The sequence below is a fragment of the Emydura macquarii genome, unplaced genomic scaffold, assembly GCF_026122565.2.
Source record: "Emydura macquarii macquarii isolate MOO-44397 ecotype Brisbane River unplaced genomic scaffold, CSIRO-AGI_Emac_v2 contig_1483, whole genome shotgun sequence".
NCBI classification, from domain to species: domain Eukaryota; kingdom Metazoa; phylum Chordata; order Testudines; family Chelidae; genus Emydura; species Emydura macquarii.
The window spans coordinates 7,398,207-7,425,607 of NW_027131620.1; the positions used below are offsets into that span (position 1 = coordinate 7,398,207).

At 39.7% G+C, this 27,401-nt stretch overlaps 1 protein-coding gene across 1 annotated transcript in view; it reads right to left on the reverse strand.

The window, feature by feature from the left end:
* Nucleotides 1–27,401, reverse strand: part of CDH4 (cadherin 4) — a 570,898-nt gene that overhangs the window by 53,472 nt on the left and 490,025 nt on the right. Inside the window, exon 8 of the mRNA XM_067554133.1 lies at nucleotides 9,887–10,024. Within this exon, the coding sequence (XP_067410234.1) occupies nucleotides 9,887–10,024 (138 nt within the window). The remainder of the gene's footprint in view (nucleotides 1–9,886; nucleotides 10,025–27,401) is intronic.

The following is a 27,401-nucleotide window of genomic DNA, read 5'->3' on the forward strand; positions in this document are numbered from 1 at the left end:
CACTGGTGGACACACAAAGTTTGCACAAGCAACTTGACCATTTAGGGGTACAACTATTTTGTGTTTTCAAAATGTGTCCAATATTGCAGTCATTTGCACACAGAACACTAGGTGCACAAAATCAGAAGCCAGCTTACAATGTAGTCCAAAATTTAGTGAAGAATAATATAAATATGGCATTCAAGAAATTAAGAATCCTCATTTGTCACTCAAATTTCCAGGCCATGACAACACTTTGGGTCTAGGTTCTAAAAACAGGTGTCTGAGTATACATATATAAGATATGAGTGTGCATGTGTATAGTGGATAATTGAATGTACAGCTGAATGTAGCTATGTATTTTGCACGTCCAACTTCAGGCCCCAGATCCTCAGCTGGTGTAAACAGACTTCTCTGCAATGCTTTAGAGGAGCCATGACAATTTACACCCAAAACATTTAAGCACATGCTTAAATTTAAGCATATAAGTAACTCAACCCCATTCAGTAAAGTACTTTAAAACATGGTTACATTTCAGTGAAGTTAACGGGACTTAAGCACATACCTAAAGTTAAGCATGTGAATAAATGCTTTACTGGACTGAGGTCTAAATATCTATTTCTGAAAATCCCCATGATTTGGGGTTCTGAGAACCAGCAGGAACCATTTGCTTTATTTCGCCAATGAAACGTTCTCAAGAGCGATTTTTTTTGACAGAAAGAATACACCACAGGTTGTGGTAGTGTTGTTTAGCATATACACATCAATTTGATGGCGAGCACCTGTGTTTTGCCTCAAGACATACCACTCAATGTAGGTAGGGTGGAGATCATTTAATTTAATTGTGGACATTTTTTCAGCAACAACTGGTAATGTTACATCTCATTGCATTTTGGCACTGGCATCTTTTTTCACTCTGGACATTTCATCCACATTATAACATAATGCATATTACAAGGGTATGGTTTTATGGTTTCTTACTCCAGACCCCATATATATTAAATGGAGAAGCAAAATTGTGATGAGACACTATTAAATGAGTTATCCCAGTAGGAAATGTAACACAGCCAGATGTTGCAAATGAAATGGCTCATGACAAATGGTCTATGACAAGATAATGTGAAAGCTGATGTGGTGGTACTATACTATATAGAATGTATATGATCACTTCCATACACAGCTTTAGTGAGCAGGGTGATAATATTAAATATGTTGCATGAGCCAACAAAAAACATCATGCTGGAAGATCAAACATCGCCAACAGATTATTGTGTGTTACTATGGATATATGTGTGCAGTTCATTCCCATTAATGGGAATTACATGCAGGCGCTGAGAGGACAGAAGAGCTCTGAGTATTGTAAACTATAGCAGAGCACATACTTATGATGTATCTATTCACTGAGGTTGTGTTGTAATTTTTGGATTTCAACCACTTATGTTTTGTGAAGCAGGGAATGAACAGTGCCACGTTCTACCCCCTGTCTGGCATTGTAACTCTAATTGACCGAAACTGTGCTTTCTGGTGTAGAAAGAAATGGTTGCATTATTCTTGATTTTAAACCAAGTAGTACATGGGTCCAATTTAAGAGAGACCAATCAAGCATTTTTTTACTGCTTTTTTTGGGGGGGGGGAGAAGAGCGATGGGGGCAACAGGGAATTGAAATCTGTAATTAATTTGTCGTTTCCTTATTTTAAATGCACTGATCTTTGGCAAGTTACAACTCCAAGGTCTGAAAAATTCATTATTATTAACTTCCATCAAAGGTGTTCCTGAAACCAATATTACTTAATCAACTCAATTTAGCTTCTTGTGTAGACCTAATTCAGAAAAACTTTATCTTCCTGAATTGTAATTGCAATTAATTTCTTTCCCCTTTCTTTTCTGCACCAGACTATGTTGCAGTAATTAGATATTTTATAAAAATGAGTTATATTCATTGAGGGTAGCTTCACTTTTACATTTGATTAATCATATTACCACTGAGGTCTGAGGTTTGTCTCCAAGGAAAGTTTAATGACCTCATTTTAATTCTTCTTTTAACCACAGAGCAGGTATAAATGAAAAGAAAAAAAATTTTCCTTCTCCCCCACCCCCGCAATCTCAAGATTACATCTGATGGTTTAGCTCTGTGAATGACCCATTTATAGGGAACCGCGTATCTGATTCTAATTAGACACAGGGCAGAGTCAGGCCAACTAGAGCCTTGAACTATGCCTTAAAAACCCAAGCTCAGAATAGTGGGGAGGCATCCGTACTACTGGACCAAATGGCAGCCAGTTTTTAATACCTTGGGTGACTAATTTAGTGATAATTGGGCAATAAAAATACTCAAACCAAATAACCAAACCAAAAGGCACTGAATTGAGGTTTCATTGAAAGAATTTTATTTGTAAGAAAAATATATCAAGGAGGCCAGATTTTTGTTGTTGTATAATAGAATCATTACATTTACATCACTTTAATTAGTTTGGAGGCACTCACAGCTGTGGCACCTCCTTGGCGCTACATTTTGGGATTAGCTCTGCCCCACTCTGGCATCCCCTTCTTCAGTTGCTCGCCCTATGGTCTCTCTTTCTCAATTTGGGGTGCTCCCTCTTTGTGACTCAGCCCTCTGGCTCCTCCCCTTCTGGGATATCAAAGTCCCACTGGACAAACTGTCTACCTGCAGTCTTAGGCTGTCTTCTGATCCATTTCCAAATCTGTGCCACTTCCCCAGTGGCCATTAGGGGAAGCCAGGCCCACCCACTACTCTGGATTCCTGTCCAGGGATCCCATGCTCAGCAACCACAGTCTGAGGTGGATGAGGCGTTGCCAAGGCAAACTAAATACTTTCCTAAGGGTGTAAGAGGAAGTGGAGCCAAGTTCCAAGATTTGTATTCAGATGTGGAGTTTTGGTCCAGTCTATAAAAAGGTGGGACCATCTGTGCAGTGCAGGTCAGGGTACGCTTCAGATTTCCAAAGCTTTGGTGGTCAGACTTGGGGTTTTGGTTTGGGTCCATCTTTAACTGTTCCAAAAAAGCCAACGTGCCAATATGAAAGCTATTGTGCAGACCAGAATTTAAAGAACTTCTTAAAACCTCTTCTTAATCAACAATAAAGATACGCGATTGGCGTTAGTCCAAAGTTGCACAGGCAAGACTGTATGTCAGATAAGAGGGGAGAGAAAGCTCATTTTTTACAACTGTACTTTGACCAGGAAGTCCACTCTCTCTTTTTGCTGCTGTTACTTCTGGACCAACAGCCCTTGCTGTAATTAATTATGACAAAGGTTTTCAGGGGCACCTGGAATATAATTAAGGGCAGGAAGACCATTTCAATTTAAAAGCACTGAATTCTTATTCAGGAGAACTAACCTGATTTTCAGTTTCTAGACTTCATTGTTTGAATGTCTAATTGAAATGCACAGGAGATGAAGAATATGTCCCTGCAGTACCTAACCACATGGACATTTTGGATTCACTTGAATACAGTCATTGATTTAGGTTATAAGATGGCAATTCTGTGACTGCATATATTTTTACAGCGTAGTTTGTTCCAACTTCATTTTGAGTGAAAAATTATCAGAAGACTACAATCAGCTGGGATTTTCCATGAAAACACAATTGGTTTTTTAATAATAAATCTGATTCGCAGAACCTTATAGAACTCACTTGTTAGCTTTAATCTATAAATCAGTGCAACAATGTAGATTTCTTCATGATGGCAGAAGGTATATTTCCTGGCCATTTGATCTGTACTGTTCACCACTATCTTAATTTTTGTCTCTTTCGATAACTGTTTCCAAGTTGTACAGATGCCACTTTGGTGATATAAGTGATTATGATTTATTATTATTATAAAGCTATCCCCAAATTTAGTCCCACATTTTCTGAACAGTTCACATGCAATCATGGTGCTTGCATATGCAAATGGTGGACACACAGATATCTGCACCTGAATTGCACATGCAGTCATTGTATGTGCACTGCTAAATTAGGCACATGGTTCTGAGTATCTAAGCCCCTATATCTTTTCCAAGTATGGACGCAACTCTTTTCTACTATCCCAGTAGCACTATCCCAGGGGCAGACTACTCTTTGGGATGAGATGCACTGGTCAGTGTCCTGAACCGTTACTTCAGCGTTAGGTAAGGGTCATTATAATCCTATTTTACATATGGGGAAACCGAGGCACACACATTAACCAACGTGGGCAAGGTCACACAGTGAGTCAGCAGCAGAGTGGAAAGCAAAAGCTGGGTCTGCTGACTCTTAGTTCTCATACTCTGCCCTAACAGTCCACTTGGCTGCCTTTTCGAGTCAGATGTCTCTTTTTGCCATGAGTCACACTTGACATTTGATTGATCTGATTGCTTCAGCCAAGTGTGAAAAACAGGTTACTAACATAATATTACTGAGCAGCCTGATATGATTCCAATCTGAAGCTATTAATTAAATATCCATGTGAAATATCATCCAGTCAATTTGGTGGAGCTGCCAGAGGCCGCTTTTTTCCCTGATGAGATGTTTCAGTGAACTGGTCATGAGTATGCATGCACTCGTTTCTATAGCTAGCCAACTCTTCTGCTCAAAGCAGAGTGGGATTGGGTCATGCACTGTTCTCTGCCCGACTCCTTTTGCAGAGGACAGCAGTGTTCACACGTGAGAACTTGTTGGTGTTATTCTAGAGTAACTCTTTCTGCTTTGAATTCACACCCTACCTTATTCCAGAACAATTTACTTATGTAGACAAGCCCTTATCAGAGTCCTTGTATTCTCTGGATTCCCACAAGGATTCCCACTGTGAAGGGACCCTAAGCTGGGAATACAAAGTGGTAGAAGTTCCTTGTGCCCATTCCTTTTTTGCACACCTGTGCAGGAGACAGGACAATTATGTGTGTATACTGCTCCCCCAAATTGTAATCAGGACTGTGATTAGACAGAGAGCACTGAAAGGAAAATGGTTCCAGAGGCGTCCCTTTCAAATATGATCCTTGCTGCTTTGGGTTCGGCATTGGAATAGCAGATTCTTAAAACAGTGCCAAAGGGCAAATTTTAAAGTAGCTTTAAATAAGACCTCCTAAGACTCAGGAGCTTAGAGAACTTAAATAGCCCAGTTTCTCTCATTCTCGCTTACTGTTTTTTTTTTCCTTCTAAAGGACAGCTTGATTGCACGGCAGTTTTCCCAAGAATCCACAGTTCTGCTAATCATGAGCACTTCAGCCTTGTTAAATAATATTTCCCTTCCATGGGCTACTATAAAAACAAGTTCTGCACAGTAGGCAAATTTAAAATAACGTTTAATTAACATTTAAGTCACAGAAGTCTGATCATGCAAATTCATCTGCATCTCCTCTCTGTGCCTGATTGTTCCTGATTGAATATGATAAAAATAGACTTTATATGAGTTGAGTGTGGGCATGGAACTCCCTTTACTTCTCCTCCTCTCTGATTAAGCATTTACTTACTTAAAGTGGAAACCCTTGGATAGCTATTAACTGTGTCATGGGTAGAAAGAAATGCCTCCTGTCCAGTATGTAGTTATAGATTGCACTGTAATTAAATGCAGTTTTTCAGTGGGCAAATAATGTTGTCTTCACCTAGTATGAAAATCCAGTAATTTCAGTGATGTCCATACATAAGGATTGCCTGGGACTAGCCAACACCGGGCACCAAATCCCAATTCTAACCTCAGAAGCACAGAACTCATCAATTTAGCATTCCCAGAATCAATGTTAATTTCTGTGAGATGATTCGATGCACCTCTCATATTTGAGATGAGAATGTGGCCAGAAGCATAATGAAGGTTCTGTGGAAATGCACGACAGCTGTAACTTTTCTGATCATGGAGGATACAGGATAACTTTGTGGATAATAAAGGTCTGGGATAATGCAGGGAATTTTCCACATAATTAATAGATCTCAGGGAATATGACTTTGCTATGGATAACAGGAAATTTGGATATCTGAGGTTATACTGTATATTGATTCCAGTATCTCAGTTTACTGCAACTTGTCTTTGTATCAGTTGTCCTGGTAAAACTCCCTACTGGACCTTTTCAGCCTAGTTCAGTTGACATCAGTGAAGCTATGACACTTTATACCAGCTGAAGATCTGACCAATTGCTCCCAATAAATAACAGTTGTCCATATCACAAAAACCACTACTAGAACTGGATCCAATTGCCACGTTTGTTGGCACTCCAAGGAGAAGGAGCAAAGACTGAATGGGCATGGAGATTAGTGGAGAACCATCCAGGACAGGGCTAATGCACGTTGTTCAGGCAACGTGGAGAAAGTTACCACAGCCTGTGCTGTTCCAATACATCTTTTGCAGACAGAAAATTTTAATCCCTAGGACTCATTCCGTTAACCTTTTGCAAGCACTACATTCACATGAAAAACATTTTAGAAAAAAGAATGGGCCGCAAATATCCATCAGTTGGTCAGAAGAGTTCTGCACAGCTCCAAATACTTAGAATTGACCACAGGCATTACTGGGTAACTATCGATGAAGATATCAAGAGTTTCCTGAGGTGCATATTGTTTCAGTGTAGATCTGGCTGTTCCAAACTCAGAAGCATGCAACATGATACTTCCCCACTGCCAGCTACTTTCTGCTGACAAACTGCGAGATCAGATACAAAGGAAGCAGGTAGGGCAGGCTCCCCACAGCGATTACGCATAGTCTAGTTAAAGAGTTCATTCCTCCTGGAGAATGCAAATCCTCTCCCATATAGCTTCAGAACCCTTTACAAGAGAAGGCAAGGTTCTTCTTTCTCCTCATTCTACAAGCCCTCTCTCTTTGGCCTCCCAGGTGACATCATAAGGGATATGATAAATACTTTGGTCCGGTATCAATTTAGAAACCAATCATTTCTGGGTTTTATCATACCATTTTCATAGTTTTAAACAGCTCTTGCCTGACTTTACTACTTCTCTTTCATTCCGCATCTAGCACAAAGCTTTTATGACAGTGCAGCTGTGATTTTTTCTGTGTGCTCTTTAACTGAAAACCTTTTTGATCATAATATAACCTTTTTGGCCTTGGTGTGTAATTCTGACACTCATAAATCTGTCATTTGGGTCTAAAACGTCATTTGATATATATTTATAGTAAAATCAGTCTTACAAGCAGACAATTTGCCTGATTTTTGACCACCACTATGGTTGGTTTTCTCCTTTCCAGTTGTTAAATTTTACATAGTAACATTAATTCCTGCTGCTGAACACATGAGCTGTAACACCAGCATGTTGCAGTGTCCTCCTGGGCTACATTTATATCCAGAAACTATTAAGTCTAAAACCACCCAGTTTGAATGACAGCTAATTTAGGAGCACTATAGGGTGTGCTTTTGTATATTTCTGCACTGAATATTGTCCTTGATTTCCTCTCATCTGGCAACTTTCCAAGAGCAAACCACCATTTCAATTGTTCAGCCTGTTTTGTTTTTGATTGTATTTCAGTGCAGAAGTATTTTTAAAAAGGCATGATATGCTTTCTTACCCTTAAAAAGCTGTGGATTTAGTAGAAGCCCTTTTTTTAAAGCACACTGGAGGCATAAGAATACATTTTCGGAGCTGATGTGGGGGGAGCAAAGCAATTCCCTTCAGGTTTAATGAGAATTACCAGGTAAAGATCAGATGGCATTTTTGTACTCACTGGTAATGGGATCTTTACTATACCTGGGAGGATATTAAAGATCACTTTTACTAAAGAACCACTGCAAAATATCCTCAGGTTTGAATTATGTACAGTCCCACTTGGTACTGTATAAGAACTCTTTCTTCAGTGACTGAAATTAGAGAAATGATGGTACAACTCATTTCTGCTTAGGGGAAGAGTAGAATTTTCTGATCCATTTAACCTGATTCTATGGATAATTGTCTTAGTGGCTTTTTTAATCCCTTCTAGGTGTGATTCATGCTGAGATTTTAAATACGCAGAATTTACCTGAATGCAGTTTTCTGTGAGATCCCCTCTGTCAAATTCAGTTCTGGATAAATAAAGTCCTGGTAAGATTTTTAACATATGCTCCTTTATCTCACAAGTGTCACAATGTAAGTACAAGGTTTCCTACAGAAAACTGTAACAGAGCCATTCGGCCATTCACAACATGGATAATGTCAGTGCCAAAGAGTTGATCATTACTTTAAATTTCCTCTATTAATTTTATTTGGAGACAAGTACCAGGTATCCTGGGATATCTTTAAGAAATTCACATCCTTGCTTAAACAACTTGGCCACTAGATGGCATCACTTTTTCACTCATATTAAAGTGGAGGAAATATTTACCTGGTAGCACAAGGTTCCCCCAAAGCATTAGCATGCTGGGACACAGACATATTTGTGGTGGAAAGTCTCATCGCTTGGGATATTGAAAACCAGATTGGATAAGACACTATAAAGGAAACAATCCTACACTGACAGGGAAAAGGACCAGATCACCCAAGATGGAGTTCTATACTAGAACTGCAAGTGTCATATACTGAATAAATAAACTTCTTTAATAAACTAAATGGAAAATACACTGTTAAATGTATTACCACAATAGACATCAACACGCATACCCTCGTGTGAGCCATACTCTGTATGCTCTGGGCTAACAACCTCAGATACTGAAAGCTGAGTTACTTACATGGCAGATGTTGGGGCTCACCAGGTGCGGAGTGAGTCCTGTGAAACGTTCCGTTCCCTAACGTCAGTGGAAGATGAAGAACTCAGCACCTTATATGAGTCACTCAGCACCTTGCAGGTCTGGATTCATGAGCCAAATTGTACTTTCAATTACACCTGTACAACCCTAGTGAGTTCAGCAGAGTTTCCTGGGTGTAACTGAGGCCAGAGTTGGGCCCTATGCTAACAAATACTGATGTACCTTATAGGATAACATATCATTCAGCAGCAATATGAACCCACCCCATATACCTACAAGAGCACTCAGTGACATGATACACAGTACAATTTTGGCTTTAAGGGGTGCTGAAGAAAAAGCACAATTCCATCTCTCTGGACCCTGTATTCTGATGTCTACAGTGATGTTCAAGTAGTCCCATTTTCTGTCATCAAAAGAGGACTTTTTAGCGCTTTGATTGCCCTTTGCTAATGAAACTTTGCTTGTCTTAATAGCTGATCTTGATACTAATGTAAACATCTGAACACTAATAAATCATTCTTTAGCATTATTTCAGCATGACATCACTGCACATATTCAGAATACAGAACTTCTCTGAGTTCCTGACGTATCATTAATTCCTACATTTATTATTGGTGAAGAAACCAATTAAATTATTTTATTATCTTTTTATCTTTTTTCTCCGTGTTCCTTACATAACTCTGTCCATTGCAATTTTTTCCAATCAAAGAAGTTAGACCAACAGTCTCGGAGCAGAATAGGATAAACACATATTGCACTAGTATATGAAAGATTTTTTGAGCTAATTAAAAACAGATGTACTATGGTTTAATGCATTTACTGCCTGCACAACAAAGACATCTGTTACAGTTATCAGTGAAATACGGACGGGTGACTAGTATTACCATTCAGACTATTTATTTCTTCTTTTGAAATTTTATCCAAGCTACAAAATGTAGTTCAGGACTTAGCTCATAAGTTGTAACTCTGAAACCACTGTATCCTTCTTGGTGAAAGCAGACAGACTCCTTGCCCTATTCTTTTAGTTTCTTTAATACCTCAGTAAAACTGGTAGCCAAACAGTGTTACTAGTTCACAAATCATTCAATCTCTCTCTCTCTTCCCCGCCCCCTCTTTCTTTTTTCTCTGGAAGTCTTTGTTACACACTTATGTATCAAGTTTTTTTCTGTCTGCCAAACCAGCAAACAGAGATGAGCGATATCAAATGGCCATGAGTTACAAACACATCGTGTGTGCATGCATCATTGTGCTGATGTATTGATACTCACAGTGCTGGCAGTGAATTCCGGTGGGTTGTCATTCACATCTGTCACCATAATGATTGCAGTTGCCGTGTTTGAGAGACCATAGTTAAGATTTCCTTCCATATCTGTAGCCTGAACGATGACTGTGTACTGTTGAACTTTCTGGAAGGGGGTGGGCGGGGGGGAGAAAAAGACAAAAATAGACCATTTAAAATATCTTCAGTTATTCTCCTCCTCCCTCATTTGTAACTTAAAAGAAGACCAAGAGTTATTTGGACTAAAAATGTCAGTAATAGGGCTGGGCAAAATTGACCTTGAAAACTTTTTTTTTGATGAAAAATTTGGTAGTTGACTAAGCAAAAAAGTTTTGCAAAGGTTCTGTTTTTCTCAGCATTTTCACTTTGCCAGAAAAAAGTGACTTTTTTTGGCTGAAAACTATTTTTTTTCAGTTTTTTTTAAAGCCGGTTTTGGCTACTGAAAACTGACATTTTTTCAGTTTTTGGCTTTTTGACAAAAAGTTGAAATTTTTCCACTGATTTTTTTTCCTGAAAACTAAACATTTTTAATGTTTGTTGAATTTTCCATGGGGAAACCCCTCTGACCTCCTTTCCCCAATTTTCCAACCAGTTGTGGTAAATTGGTTTAATAAAACCTAGGATTAGTAGAAATATTTTCATTACACACTTGAACAGAAATTAAACTAATAACAATCATTATTTGGGAGTCAATCACTCTTCTGCAGTGTTTGAAATCTAAATGTTGCCACCAGATGCTAGTTCATGAGACGCAGAAAGTGAAATGACTATGAATAAAAGTGCAAACAACTAGTCTGTTTCCATTGTCCTCCCCTGGAGGAGAGGGGAAGGGTTGTATAGACGCAGTCTGCATTATCTTTTTAGTGCAGTCCCCATGCAGTTAGAGGAGAGAAGCTGCATGTCCCCCAGTTGTGCGCAGACTTTCCTCTTCCTACCTGCTCTGCATATACAATCCTCAGACCTACATGCCAAGGGGAAGTTACGGTCACAGAGGGTCACCTCTTTGTGAAGCTCATGGGTGAATGATTTTCCTCATCTAGTCAAATCTTGATGTTCTTACTAAGTTCTCATTTATCCTCTATTCAGGACAAATTAAGTAAGGATTTGAGAACTGGATCCCTACTGAAGTGTTAGTAAGATGAGGAAAGACTTAAAATGTGTTGTTCTTAATCCAACATTTTCCCTTTAATTAAGCTAAAGCATTTAGCAATATATGTCAGTAGCAGAGAGTTTTCCACACAGTACTGTTCGGTGTATACCTGTTTTCTCCAGTTCACTCTCTGTAAATGACCCATTATAACTGAACTGCAGCATATGGAAGCTTGACTCGGTTTTCATTTAAAAAGACTGGAGCATGGGAACCCAGAGTGTATTTAAAAATGTATAGTGAAATCTTTATAAAGCAACCTAGAAAAAAGGAGATTTTTTTATTTACACTTTTGATGGTAGAATTAATGTCAATCTAGGAGGCCCATTTCCTTTTAATCAAGAAGAGTACAGTATTAAAACCATAGAAAGAAAAAAAGATACAGGACACCAAAAATTTGCCAGACAAATAACCACAAATTTGTGCTTAGCGAACTCAGCAAGGTCAGTGGGGAAAGCATATTACATATGAAAAGGCAATTCAAGAAATAACTAACATTCATGGTAGGGGGAATTTTAACAAGGAAAGAAACTATGATGTAACAAGTTACTTATTGGTTACTGTTTTTTAGCTGTGGTCTCTTTCATTAGCAATGTGTTTTCAGTCCTGCCTTTACTGGGAATAATTTAAAACTGAATTTTGACCAAGAGCAGATCTGTGTCCTTCACTGATACTCACAACAGTCACGAGTGATAAGGGAGTAGCAAATTAACATTAATAAATAAAAAACAACCAATCCAGTGTCTGTTGCAAATTCAGCTACACCAAACCTAAACTTTTCGGGTGTTCCAAACAGTTTGGTTAATTTAAAGAACTGCTCTTAAAGAACAAACTGCATATATCAGAAAAGTTAGTGGAAGGCACTCATATTCTATGGTGATGAGGTGAGTTACAAGAACCTATACTGATTAGAGCAGAAATTGGACCTCACCTTGTATGTGTACAAAACTCCACTGGAGTCATCTGCACTTCTGAAAACTTAGCTGAATCAAGGCAAAACTCCTAAGCTTTAGCGTTGCACCCAGTGATAAGTCTCAATTTGGGACTGCACGCTCTATTGTTATTACTGATAAACACAGCACTAACACTATGCAAAGCATACTATAGATAGGTATGAAAACAAGGTCCCTGCCCTGAAGCATGTGCAGTCTAAATGATGTGCAAAAAACGAGGCAGCGATCCAATCAATATCAGTGTGACTGAAAGGTGAAGCTAAGCGTCAAGTCACAATCGCTAAGCGCATCATTCTGTCATTCTTTGACTTACACACCTATGAGGAAGGTACTAGAATGTATAGGGCATTTGGGGAAAGTGCATTTTGAGGAGGGATGACAGAAAGGAGAAGATGGAGGCAGGTTGGGATGTGCTTAGTGGGTTTAAGGCATATGAAGCTACGTGGAAGAAAATGAAGACATAAGGCAACTAATTGAGTGACTTGGGGGAAGTAAAGGGGAGACTGAGGTGAGTGAAAGGAGATAGAGGCGGCGTGTTACGCAGGAACTAGTTTGTGTAGGGCTTAGACGGTCAGGACAAGGAAGGTGAGGGGAAGCCAGTGAAGAGACACAGATGAAGAGCTGGACATCACCAGATCAGCTGGCATGCTAAAGTGCATGTCAGTACGAGTTTTCTGTTGTGAGAATGACCTGAAACCCTGTTTTGTTTTCACCTGCTGATGTTACAAGTAGTTATTTCAACCTAAGAAAACTGAAAGAGTTTCTAGTGAAGATTAGGTCAATTAGGTTTCTTTCTCCCTGTTCAGATATTGTTGCAATAATGGAACTTCCCTCCCCCTGTCTTCCTTGCTGGTGTAAAATGGAGGCCAGAATTACAGCCTTACCCTCACTCTGGGGCCTTTCAATGACAGGTGTTAACGTTCTGACTGGTGTAGCAATACGTGACATCACATATCAGCTTTCACTGGCCCATTGTCACTGAAACGTACAGTGGGGAGAACAGTGGGGTCGTGTTAAATCGTATTTCCTGGGATGAGGCCTCCTGTTTTTGTATAATAAAACACATGGGAGGAATTGGTTAAGCCTAAAGTTTCCCACTTACAGGGATAATAATGCCTTCCTCCCTGGTTTAGTCCATTAGTGTTTGTAAAACGCTTTGAGATCCCAAGGATGGAAGGGACTGTGGAATAAAGCACTGTGTCATTATTAATGAATGTGCTCTCTCTCTCTCTCTCTCTCTCATGAGAGAGAATTTATATGACTGATATTAGTGTTTATATACAGCCCAATCGCTCATGTGCCGAATTATCTTTCTAATGAGGTTTAAACAGGGGGAGGGTGGGAAGAGGAGGACGGGCGGGGATAGGGAAGGGGAGATTTAAAAGTAATCAGGTTCCACAAAAATTAGAAAAATCAGATGGCAGTGTATACTGAAGACAACAGTCCAACAATGTATGCATTCGAATCTTCATCACTGCAGTGAGATGTGAAGCAAGCAATTTAGAGCATTTCTTATTTGACGGTATCGCTGTTGCACACGATTATAAAGGCTTCAGTGCCTCAGTAACACAGCAGAAGAAAAATGTTCCTTACTTTCCATGAAAGAACAGGGTGATAAAACATTCCTCATCTCTGGTTTCTTTCTTGCTTGCCTTTTTTTTTTTTTAAAGTTGTAGTTTTTTATTTTACCTTGTTTGCAGCCTGACCTCCTTCAACAGCTCTTGGGTTCAGAGGTTACCACTTACAGGTGTATCCATTGGAACAACCTGGGACTGTCAGAGCCACTCACTACTCTTGTCTTTCTGGTTTGCCTCCAGCTAGGACACTACAAAGGCAGTTTGGTTTCTGTGTCAAAAGCAATTCAGAAACTCACGACGCTGTTAATGCAAACTTTACTCTGAACTTCAAGAATGAACTGCAGACCTTGGATAAGGTCAAACTAGGTTCCATGCTGGGCTGAAAATCTAGATGGTACTAATTCATATTAGGCCTAATCCTGCAAAACTCCCATTACTTTTAGCTCCGGGTTTGTTTGTTTATTTATTTATTTATTAAACCAAAAGTTGCTTTGAAGAACACTTCCTGAGAAAAATCATCTGACAACAGATAAGGGACCAGAAAGACTCATTTTAAAAGGTTTTGTTACTGCATTATCTTGCTTTTTCTTTTTGTAATATAGATCTAAGAACATGCCATTCATTTGAGATAACAAAAGACCCTATCTTGATAACAGCAGACTGATAGGACTGTTTATTTATTTAATAAGGTGCCTCTTGTGAAACATCTACCCATAGTGTGAAACAAACAAACAAAACCCAAGCAGAACATTAAAGGAAGGAAAAATAAAAACAAGAAACAAACCAACTAAATATATATTACAAAGCCGGACAATGAAAAAAGAGCAGCATAAGTACAACAAATTCAATAGTGCGCAGTCAAAAACCACACCCACAGAGAGATCGTTCTCAAACTAGGAAGAAGAACAGAGGAAAAAAAAGTGCAATGGATACAAAAACAAGGTTAGGGGATCCAAACCCAGTCAAAAATACAATACAGTAGCTGAAATAAATGAGGCTCAAAGCACGTCCTAACGGCAGACAGCAAGGGACCAAGGGAACAAAAAAAGGCCTGTCTTGGATGTAGCTGTCAGTCAAGGATACAGGGTGAGAAGCAAACTGCTGGTATAAAGCTCTGCTTAAAAATCAATAGCGAGACCCTGATTTTCATCAGCTGAGGATCTAGCCCAATGGGTCTAGGGCAGATAATGAAACATGTGTTGTCTGAAATACCAAAGAAAGTTTCGAACAAATGGAAAATGCTCCATCACTATGGTTGGACCTTCGAGTTGTATGAAACCTATAGACAGACAAAATAAAGAGTTGGGTAGTTTGTAAAACCTCAGACATTAGATTTGGATCCATTTCCACAGTCAGTGGGATGACTAACATGCTTAAAATTAAGCACGTGCCTAAGTGATTTGCCTATATCTGAAATTCACAAATGTGTAGAGGGCCAGCACAAGGCCTATTACACCATTGAAGTCCCATCATAAGCCCTAGATTGTGCTGATCCTCTGCAAAAAGTGTGGCCATTTGCGAGGCCATCTGCATCCGTGATACGATAAACGATCACTTCTCATCAGCTTCATTCTGAAAATGTGAAATGTTTCATACTGCTTATTATACTGATACTGGATGTTTTCTTAAGCTTAAAAGGCAAATTTATATTCTGTTGGTGAAAGGTACAAATTTCAAGCTACACAGAACTCTTCTTCAGGTCTGGGGAAAGAAATCCATGGTCCAGGGTTTTTGGTGCCTCGCAGAGTTATGAATTTAAGTTCCCAGGCACACATTTTGAAGGTGTTGAGAAGGGTTCCTTTAAGCATGAGTATTGAAAGATCAGATGTGGAGTGATCACTTTGTGAGAAGTTTTTGCCCATGGATGACAGGGTGTTTTTGTCGATCATCATTTTTCTGTGTGAGCTCATTTGAAAAAGCAGTGATTGCCTGGTTTCACCCACATAGATGTTATTGGGGCACTGGTGCTCTGGATGAGGTACACCACATGTTGTGACAGCATGTGTAGCACCCATGAATCTTGAAAGGTGTGTTGTGTGGGGGTATCGATCATTGTAGGAGTGGAGCTATGTCTGCAGGTTTTGCATCTGTTGTTCTGGCAGGGTCTGGTGCCATTTTGAGCTAGTGTGTCCTGATTTGTGTGGAGGTGGCATCTCATGATGAACTTGGCAAGGCTGGGGAATTGTGTGAAGGCCATAAAAGCGGGCACTGGAAAGATTTCTTTCAGTAAGTGGTCCCCATTCACTATAGGATCTAACTGTGTGATGAACCCCAGTCACATTGGTTTTATGGCTCATTACAATAATTTGTGACACAACACACTGCCTGCTACCCTTAATTGCCTGCTTCAAACCCTTTATGCATAACACTCTAACCCGCAATTTCCCACTTCATTTCAAGTGGCCACCTACAACATGCATTACTCCTTAAGCTTAAAAATCTCTCCCAACTCGTGTTTAGCTCAGGCCATGTACCAGTACAGCTGCACCATTGCAGCACATCTGGTGAAGACGCTCTATGCCGATGGGAGAGAGCTCTCCTGTCAGCATAAAAAAAACGCACTTCAGTGAACGGCAGAAGCTATGTCAGCAGGAGAAGCTCTCCCGCCAATATAGTGCTGTGCACACGAGTGCTTATGTTGGCGTAACTTATGTCGCTCAGGAGGTAGTTTATTCACACTGCTGAGTGACATAAATTATGCCGACATAGGCTGTAGTGTAAAAATAGCCTCGGACACTCTGGTTACCTTTCCCAGACCTGAAGATGAGCTCTTTGTAACTCGAAAGCGTGTGGCTTCCACCAACAGAAATTGGTCCAATAAAAGATATTACCTCACCTACCTTGTCTCTCTCATATCTTGAGACCAAGTTGGCTTCAAAAACACTGCAAACCAACTTTATAGTTCCCTCACAGATCTTATGTATTGTTTTTATAAGTGACTAAAAACATAACAAATCAGAGTCTTTTTGGATCATGCAGAAGTTATTGGTAAAGTAATGGGCTGGTAGAAAATCAGATCTCCCAGCATGCTCTATGTACAAACAATTCTGAAAAAAACCCAAAACAATTTTCTGTCCAGAAATCACTACATGTTTTTGCAACAAGGATTTAAGTAGAGAGGTTTTTCTATTTTATGACCCCTTTCCTTAACACAAATCAATATCACTGAGCTGGCAAGTTACATGGCCAAAAACAAAGGAATCTGTGACCTGAACCAAATTACAGTTAATACATGTGGCAATCTCCATCAAGACACAGACTGGCATGACAGATACCTTTTCCAAGAAGCTCAATGGGCAGAAGAAGTTATTGTTGTGAGAGCTTATAAACAAAAGTAAAATATATTTACAAAGAAGCTCGAAAGAATTTGAGCATTTTAGAGGCCAATAACAACAAACAAAACCTATATGTGATTTATGGTCCAAATTTTCAAAAGTACATGCACAGTTGTTTTATGCGCACAACTGTGTTCCCAAAACACACACATAAGGCATGCAAAGTGGGAACTGTATGTCAAAGTCCAGAAATACAGTAAGTATGTGATTACATTCGTCCACATAAGTGGACACAGAATTTGCAAAATTCAAACCTACAGTTTCAAAGCACAGTACAAATATTTTCCAATTTAATTACCACGTTCCCAGGAGTGGGCGGTGGGCTAAATTTACCACCATGTCTATTAAAGCAATAGAAGGTTACAGGGTTTTGCTTCTGAGTGGGGAACTATTGAAGAGATAGAGAGAAAATCGGTAGCTGTTAAAATGTCCTATTTCTTCTCACATCTATCTTTACATCTTCTCGTCTTATATTTATGTGTTATCTGCTTCATGCTACTGCAGGAATGCTGAATGCCAATGGAAGTAAATCTAGTGTAATCCTCCTTGGTTATTTTCTAAGAAATTTATTTTTGGGGCAATAACAACTTGGTATTTGCTTTTCAGGTACAAAGTATCTCAGGTTACCTAATGGCCCTGCGAATATTTTGGTAGTAAATGTTGTAGCCCAATTAGAAAGTCAGATTTTAAAAAAGTTTTCTGTCTGTATTGGAAATAGTTTTTGCAGAATGATCTAATCATCAATCATTTAAATAAAACTCAGGGGGACAGATTTTTAAAAGTTGTGTGTTAAAAGAGTTTAGCACACAACAGCTCCCATTTAGGCTATGTCTACATTGATGGCGGCATAGTTGCCGCCGTCAGATCGACTTATCTGGATCAACTGGGCGGTCAGTGAAGACCCGCTCAGTCAATCCAGAAGTCAACGCTATTAATCCCCCCTGCAAGTGGTGTAGCATTGCATTGACAGTGAAGATGGCGCACAGAAGCGAAGCACAGCAGTCAACGGGTGTTATGCAAGTTTTCTGTGTAGTTTGCGTAACTCCAGTCGACTGCCACCGAATTGCCGGGGCAAGTGTAGACCAAGCCTTAGACACACCTCAGTACATGGCCAGATTTCCAAAAAGCTAAACTCCTATTCAGGAAACTAAATGAAGCAGGAAGATTTCCAAAAATGCTCAGAGCATCGAGCATTTTTGGGTGGATGGCAAGAGTGTTTGAAAATCAGATCACTTCACTTAGGTGCCTAAATGAGAACTGAGTTCCTTTCAAAATCTGCCCCCAGCTGGGGATGCTGAGCCCTATTATTGAACATTTGGCCTCTTTCTTTTTCACCATAGTGACACATTGTGTCTTTGGGTGGGTTGTTGGCAGTGGGGAATCAAACCTGGGACCTCATGATCTTAAAACATGAATCTTTAGTGCCTAAGTTAAAAAGACACAGCGGTGTTCAACAAGTCATGAGCAGAGACAGCAACCTCTGTAGGTGGCCCAGCCCCCCCCCAGAGGTGTGTTTCATTTACCATGTGCTGAGTAATAACATAAGAGACTCCATGTTTCTAAAACTAAACTGGCTCTTTATTAAGGGAACTATTTACAGAGATGCTGCTACCGCTGCTAGCCATCAAGCCGTGCACAAATTGACTGACTTCCTGCTGCCTCCTCCAAACTCTTCCCTCCTGCAACCTGTGCTCCTCCCTCTAAGTTCCATGCTGGATGTTACAAGAGGGGTACGAGTGTCATACTAGATACCAGTGGGTGACAGCAATAACGTTGTTTTTTATTCCCTAAAATTTCTATTCCCACAGGAAGAAATGCACCCCTGTGCAGGGCGCTAGTATAATGCCCGTCCTATAATAAATCCAACTTCCACCCTCAGAACAGTGCATTGTCGCTCGTTTTCTCTCTTCCTATGCCTCACTATTGTAAGTGAAAACCAAATTGGATTGCTTTACACTGCTTTGTTATTCAATTCAACTCAATTTCAGTGTTGTTCAAATGGGTAATACTTCACTTACAGGAAGTACATGCAAAAAGCTGGCATAAACAGAGCAGCTTCAAATAAGAAACGTTCTCTGCTCTTCACACACAGGCTGCAATTTACTCCTGTGCCCAGGACCTAACTGCCACTGAACTCCCACCTAAACTTTACTTTGAGGACTTAAAGAAGCAGACACCTCCCTGTGCTAGCCTTCTGCACAGCAGTGAATTTTTCACCTTCAAGTACTGATTTTTACTGTGCCTCAAAAGAGACTAGACACACCAAATATTTTCCTAGGAATAATTCACATGAGCAATCCTAATGCCTGCTCTGATTCACTGGCCAAAGCACAGGAGGGTTCTGCCCAAAATACCATGTCAAAAGAAATGCTCCATAAATCTTGGGACAGCACTGAAAACATTGCATGTCAGGGTTTCTTGAGACAGGTAGAGTTCCAGAAGTCACAAACTAGCCCCGAATTTTCCTTTTAACATGGAAAAGTTTTTGAGAGCTGACCTTCAATAAATAGCTTTCTTCTATCAGTCTGACTAATAATCACAAGTTCTGCTTTTAGATAAAAAAACACACTCCCTTTGCAGTGCTTTAAACATGTAAAGCCTTCTCACATCTTATATTATACATCTCTGTTTCTTTCCTAAGCTATCACCCTTTATATTTTAAAATGCTGTGATGTGCTGATACTTCCTTGTTTTAAAAAACACCTTCTGAACTGACAGACACTTGATCATTTCTTTCCCACTTCAGCTTTTCCAGGGATAGGTGTCAAAGCTTAAATACAAATGTGAATCCAGCCTAATCCCTGTGATTTAACATTTAGGATTTCTTGTGTGATTACTTCTGAAAACACAGTTCTTCATTCTGCTGGTGTTTATATCATCTCAGGAATGTTATCTTAACTCTAGTGCTTTTGCATGAGGAAGTGTTTTAAGAGTTATTTGAAGGAAAGTGGAAATAATATTAATCTTTTTCACTAGAGAGATTATAAAGTTAATAGAGCAAAAACCTCATCGTGCTCTGGTCCCTGAGCAGAGTTGGACACAATGGAGCAGATTCTCTGCCCCTGTTCATTCCCTTTGTGCTGCTCAGCTGGTGTGGGAATGGCAACCTCCTTTTAATACACAGCTGGTAGAGGAGAGCTGTCGGCAGACCTGGAGACAGCTTTGGGGGCTCCCATACCTCTCCTCCTGAAGTCCCCAGTACACAAGGCGTACAGGTTGCCAAATATCACAATTTTATCATGAGACTTGTGGAATTTAGTATTTTCATTGAAGACCTGGTGCCGGATATTATGTGAGTATGTGAAAATCTCATCTAGAAAAAGTAAGTTTCTAGCTCTCATGACTGTGGAGAAAGCTTGGAACTATGCTCACTGAAGGTTGGAAAACAAGAAGGCAAATAAAAAGAATCCCACATTTCTTTCTTTATTTTTACAAAATCTCATGGTTTTTAAGCCAATCACATGATTTTGGGAGGCCTGGCTCATAATTTTCTGCTACTTGGGGTTGAAAATCCTGTGGGTTCTTGCCCAAGTGTGATGTACTTCAGCTATTCCCAGCTGGTGTACTTCTTACAAGTGGGTTGAATTTCCCCTAGGGAATACCAGACAGTAGACTGGTGTGATCAGGATTTTGGAAAGCAAACCAAAAGGTCAGCAGAGAAATCCCATTCCCGTGGAACATATAAACAATAGCAAAAAAGGCACTTCTGTGCTAGGAAGGGGACCTGTTGAAAAATACCAGAATCAGAATAGTCAGTCAATCCCCATGCGCCTTCTAAGATATCTATCATGTTCTGACCTTGGGCAGGCACCATAGATGGCAACAACATGTTTCAAAAATGCTCTGTATCTAAGGTTAATAGCAAAGCATGTTCTGTTTTTACCTGATACCAGCTCTAGATTACGAGTTGCAAAAGGTGGGGTTAGAGGCCACATTATTTTTCATTCTATTTGTTTGGTTTAGGAGAATGCCATTACTTGCACATGGCTGCGGAGAAACACGAGCCTGTGTTGAAAAACAGAAGCTGTTAAACCCAAAGAATTTTTTCATTGCTAAATAGCACCTTTAAATTCATCTCATTCTTCAAAGTTGACACAAGCACCTACTTTCTAAATTGTGCCTCTATAGTTAAGTTTGTGTCAGCGGTTTCTATTTTCAGGGGTTTTATAGCAAGGCCATACAATTCGTTTATTGACTGAAACTTGGCAAAAGATACAGCAAGCATGCAGCAAATTGAAAATAAAAGGTCAGTCTGTTTTCAAATTATAGGTGTGTGTGCCTGCACACGTACATGTTTGGGGAGATGATGGGGAGAGAGAGAAGAAACCAGTGTTTTCAGGTGTTTTTTTTGTATCCATTTAAAAATTAAGGCCCCAAGCCAGCAGATGCACACAAATGGATTGCCACATCTGCACAGAGCCCATGGGCTCTGTACAGTCAAATCAATTTCTCCAGGCACAATGGATTGCAAGATCTGAGCCTGAACTTGCCTAAGCACCAGACTAGTTTAGAAAATGTCAAAGTTCTTCAGAGTTTGCAAACACTAGAATTCCTTCCTTGGAACTGTTTCAAATAGGAGAGCCCAGCAATCTGTTTCATGATTTTCCAAAATAATTCCAAAATTAGCGTATTAGAAAATATCGTGCTTTAGAAATGTGCACTATGCATCCCAACCTACTGCAGTCTACATGTGGGCCTGAGGAGTCAAAATAAGGGACCTGAAAAGTAATCGTGCAAGAGGGTAAAATGATGATCAACCATATTTTGTGACCTTACCTCAGCACGAAGCAAAGAGCAACTTAAACCTAAGAGATGCCACTTTGTCAATAGTTTGTATGTTTTATGTTCAGAACATTCCATTTTCATTTTAGAAATCATTTGAAAATAGGATCAGGGAACAAGATTCTTCTAGATTCTGGCTGTGGCAATTTCTGCAAAATTACCGTATTATTTCCAGCCTTCCCCAGGGAAGAAAAACTTTCAACCAAAGTTTCATGTCTAGGTGGCCACACAGCAACTGTCATTGTCAATAGATGCCCTTTAGTAAATATGTCAGAGTTGCATTCATGCTGCCAACAGTTTGTGTTTGCCCTGTTCTGACAATGGCAGTGAGTGTTAGAGAAAACCTAATCAGGTGCCACGAAGAAAGTAAAGGGAATGATGATTTAAAAAAACAAAAAAACTGCCCTCCTCTGGATGATTACCCAAAGGCCATGTTTCACTTTAAAAAAATCCTAGTTATGTCCCTTGCACTCTCATACTCTGCAAAACCTTTGCTGTCAAATGCTGCCAGAGCGATTTAATAAACAGGGAGAATGCCTTAATGTATTCTGAAACCTGAAAACCACCCATCATTAGTCCCACATGCTGTTTCCCTATTTTCTCTGCTTTAAGCCATTTAGCGGCTACAGCTGTTTTCTTCGTAAATCTGACTTCTGTTTTTATCAGCCTGATTTGTTTTCTGGTGTATCTGGTTTGACTAAAAAGAAAGAAAAAAATGCCATGTGATTCAGTTTTAGGTAAAATTGCCTCCTTTCTCCAACTCTGTTGGCTGGACTGCTTGAAAAAGATCATCAAAAAGAATAAGATAAATCTAGGTTAATCAGTGTTGCTAATATTGTCCACAATTTATATTAGATGTCTCATTTTTGTAGGGAGAAAAATGCTGCCATGATCAAGGCACCACTTTTCATGGGTAGCTGAAAAAAATGCAGCAGAGTCAGCATTTTTAAATCCCGACAGACTCACATTAATGCACCCATCTTAAAAAAAGAAAAAAAACCTACTAAAATATTTCCAATCCATTTTATGAAAAATATTTGCTATATGTTTATATATATTTCCTATCTATCTTGTTTCTAGCAAAGCACGAAGGGTCTAGGCTAGGATTTTGGATCCTAAAGTTTATGGCAGTTTGGAGCACGGTACAAGCCTTTGGAAGGTAAGGAACATTCACTCTGTATGGAAAGAACAAACCATAATGCTGCAAATCTGGTGTCGTCCAATATTTAATGAATTACTTCACTTCGATTAAATATCTTTGATGACTGCATATCACATATGCTTGCACCCTAATAAAAAATGCAGGGGGACATCCGAAGAATGAAGGAACAAGTTACATTGGAGAAAGCAACTGATTGAATTAAATTCAGCAGAACGAAAGGTTAGTGGACAGTAGTAAAATAGCTGACTAGAGATCAATGTGAGGTTCTCCCTACTGTATTTCCCCTACAATTTGTTTTATCCAGTATTGGCAGGCTCACCCTGCTCCTTGGATCGATTTGCTGAGAGAGACTGTGATTGACAGTGTTCCTGGGAAAGAGACTAAAGTCAGAAAAGGCTAAGAGGCTTCTGTCAATGAAGAGCTCTGAAGGCAAGGGACTGTTTCTCTGCCCATTAAGGGGAATGTCATCTTCATGTGATGAATTTTCTTCCCACTTATTCTAGGGAAACACCATTGACTTCAGTGGGGATTCATCAGAGTAAGGTCCAGATCCAGTTTGATTCAGTGGAACAGCTCCCATTGAAAAGAGGCAGCGATCGTGGTGGTGGTGGGTGAATCAGTACTTTACGGAGAGCATTGAAATTACACCGGGGACAAAATTGGTCCAGTTTATTTAGCTGAATCTGTTGGCCCTGACATGACTGATGCCATGGACAAATTTTGCCCCCAGCTCATGGTAGCTCTAGGGAAGCTGTGTGCACTGCCTGTGCAGTGAAGGGTACCTCTCCAAAGGGGATCTTTATAATGCGGTCATGCAGGAAGATCTTCCTTTGTGTGTATCGTCTGGTCTTCTTCCCCTTTGGAGTGGGGCACCATGCCAGGGGAATACATTCCAGCCACTAGGCTGACGTAGTGGCCATGGAGCAGCTCCATAGTCTGGGAAATGATACTTCCCGCACTTACCCCACATGCCTCCGGCCCCCTTTGTGGCTATTGCACCTGGGACCTGAGCAGCATTGACATATAAAAATGTAAGAACGATTTAAACAAACAAACAAACAAACACACACCCTGCCCAGAGGCCCTGAAGAGAACCCTATTTTTGTTAATTAAAGTGCTAGGGAGGTTTAGGAAAGAGCGTTTGTTTGTCTAAATGGTGAGTAATTGATCTGCTTTCTGAGTTACAGCTGCTGCCTTTTGTGCGTTTCTTCCCCAGCACTGTATCTCATTTCCTGGGTTCATTTGATGACTGTGGTGGATATAACTTGCAATACACTAAACGTATGAGAGCATAAGGATGTCAGAAACATGGCCCTTGGACTGGATGTGATGTGGATGATACCTGAGTTGGCTCGCAAGTCCACTCTATTCTGAAAGAGTAGATTTCTATGTGAAAATGAGTGCAAATGGAAGCTTAGTGTCCATTTAGTGCCATCCATTCCGCCATACCCTCAACATTTTTCCAAAAATAAGGATGTTTTTCTTGCGAGCAGAAGCAGCTTGAGAGGGATGAAGGTGACTAGTGACATGAACCAAAGATCAGTATTAGGAGGGATATTGTTCACTATATGTATAAATAACCTAAAAGAAATAACATGCAGGACAAAGAAAAAAGATGTTGATGATACAAAATTTAGTGGGGAGTAAATAGATTAAAAAAAGGAAGCAATACAATTCAGAATGACTTTGATAGACTAGGAGTATGGACACACAACCGTCTTATTCATTTATGTGCAGGAAAAAGTAAGACAACAAAGTTAGGGACAAAATACCTGTAATTGTTTAGCTGCTACAGATCACTCTCTCAGCAGGAAAATGTTCTACAATTAATGGACAATAAAATTCTACAATTTTTGGTGCCAGGTTTCTCAGTAGTTTTTTAAAAGCAAAAGAAGAGCCTAGTGTTTATAAATAGATGCACTGGATATAAATGAGAGGATTTTTTTTGCGTTAATGGGATTGTGTAAGGTCACATGGGGAATATTGAGCATATGCTTATAAAAAGGTGGTTATTGAAAATGAAAACATTTCTGCAGAAGGTAGTATGACTGTCCTAAAAACTCAGTGAATTTGCTGAGGAGCTCCATATCCTTTACAAAAGGGATCATTAAGAATGGAACTCACTTTGCTGTGAGTACAGCATTCCAAAGGGAAAAAAATTCATACCGGTAGGTAATATGTGGCCAGTTGGAAGAGTACTGAACAGGGAAACAAGGAGAAATAACTTTAGCTAAGAAAAAGCCGAGAGGGTATAAGTGGTGTGAAATCATTGTATAGCCACCATGAAATAACTCATGCTAACGCAAGGTAAGTACATGGTAACTGCACAATAGCTCCATTGGAAACAATGGAAATCCTATAATAACCGATGCTAATGCAAACGTCTGAGCATCTGTGTAATCCAAGAGACCCTGTGTTCTAGACCACCGCACGTTGCAGCTTGGTTTAGGTTTACGGGTGCCTATATTAACGTGGCGTGATGCTTTAACTGAAAGATTTCTTCATGATAAATAGGATTTTTTCTCCCCAATATCGGTCCTATCAGCCTTTTATAATGTCCCCTTCTCTAGAATGACCCTTACGTACAGATGAGATTGTTATTCAATATGGGCAATTATTACCATATATGAAACAAACTAACAATGTCAACCACAGGAAAAGAATTTAGTATGAATAATTTTAAAAAAAATACTCACTCAGCATTTTGAGGGATACAGTATTCGAGGTAAGGGTATATTTATTAATTTACAAGGAGAAAGTAAATGTAGATGGGTTTCCTTTAATTCTAAAATGTTCTACGTGTCAAGGGAGACTTTTGGCAGCATAAATTGGGCCCTTTTTATGAGTATAAAGGATCAAGCAGTAGCCACAAGCCACTTCAGTAACTGAAGGCAGAATTTAATTTTCTCAGATCAGACCCTTAATCAAGCAGTATTTAATTTCCATACTTTTTGTTATCCATGGGATGCATAGCATCTTTGCAAGTGTCAAAGGCTTTTAAGTGACCAGTAAGCAAGTTCTATCTTAGCAGGGCAAATTTTATAAAAGAGTCAGCACCGTGGATGTCCGTTGACAAGATCCCAGAGTCTTGTAACATGGAATTAATTTCACACTGTCACAAGGTACCAGAGAGGAACTTGCCAACCAGATTTACATGACGAAATGTAATTCAGGTGGATATAAAAGTGGAGAAACGCTGAAGTTCCCTATTCAGTAGCTGCAAGGGGAAGTTTCTGTAGCACAGCTTTCTACAATTTTAACTATCTTCATTTAAAAAAAAAAAAATTAGGCTACGGAAGATCTGAATTTCATATGGGAAGCAAAATGACCCAGAATTTTGAAGTTCAGTTTAGCAGCATATATTCAAAGATATTCAAATGTAACAAGCCTAAACGGAAAAAAAAATTGCAAAATATAATTTTGACAAAATAATTAATTGAGTTTAACTCATGACCTGATTGTATTCAACGCTTCACTGAATGCTTATTAAAATGACATACATTATGGTGGTAAATTTATTTCGTTTATTTATAGGTACAAGCATTAACAAGTTCATTATCACTATACTTCTGCGAAGTAGGGAAGTATTATGCTCAGATGGAGACCTGAGACACAGAGAGATTCAGGATCTTATTTTCAAAAGTATCCACTAGGTTGGGGAGCCCAGTTTGAGACACCTAGGTCTGATTTTCAGCGGGGCTGCAAATAGTCTTATTCAAGACTTGAATTTTCCTGGAAAGTTTGAGGCAAAGCGTAAATGGTGATATGAAGACCTGACGTCTCAAAGAATGAAGTGATTTTGGGTCTCTCTACAATGCAATTAGGCACCCATGGCTGGCCCATGCCAGCTGATTTGAGCTCACAGGGCTGGGGTTGCAGGGCTGTTTAATTATGGTGAAGACATTCCCGCCTGGGCTGCAGCCTGAGTTGTGGGACCCTCCCAGCTTACAAGGTGCTAGAACCTACGCTCCCGCTTCAGCCCGGACATCTACACTGCAATTAAACAGCCCTGCAGTCTCACCTCTGTGATCCTGACTCAGTTGGCACGGGCCAGCCGGGGGTCTTAAAGGGTCTGTCTATACTGCAATTAAAGTCTTGAATATCTTCCCATTGGTCTGGAGGTGAAATTGTGAATGAATTTATTTTGGCACTGGTGAAGGCCAATGTGGCATCCTCTCTCCAAAGAAATCGCATGCTCTGAAATCTCAACTCCCGGTATGACAACGGGTTAAATAAGCATAACCTTGAAATCAGAAGTCTCAAGAACCGCATGGTTATTTTCTTTAGGATCTCTTTTTGTATTCGATCCCAAAAGCAATTTTGGAGGGAGTTCCCTGAACTCTCTGGGATTAATTCTCTTCTCACATGCATTTTACAATAATGTAATGCCATTCACTTTAACCAAGTTTCTCCTGAGATGCATGGGTGTAAGAGGAGTATTAGGTTACCTTTGAAACCATACAAACGCCTGCAAGCAATTTATACTGATGCCACTGACTCTTTTTGAGAGGAAAATAAATAATAGTAATACTTTAATCTTCTGTAGTG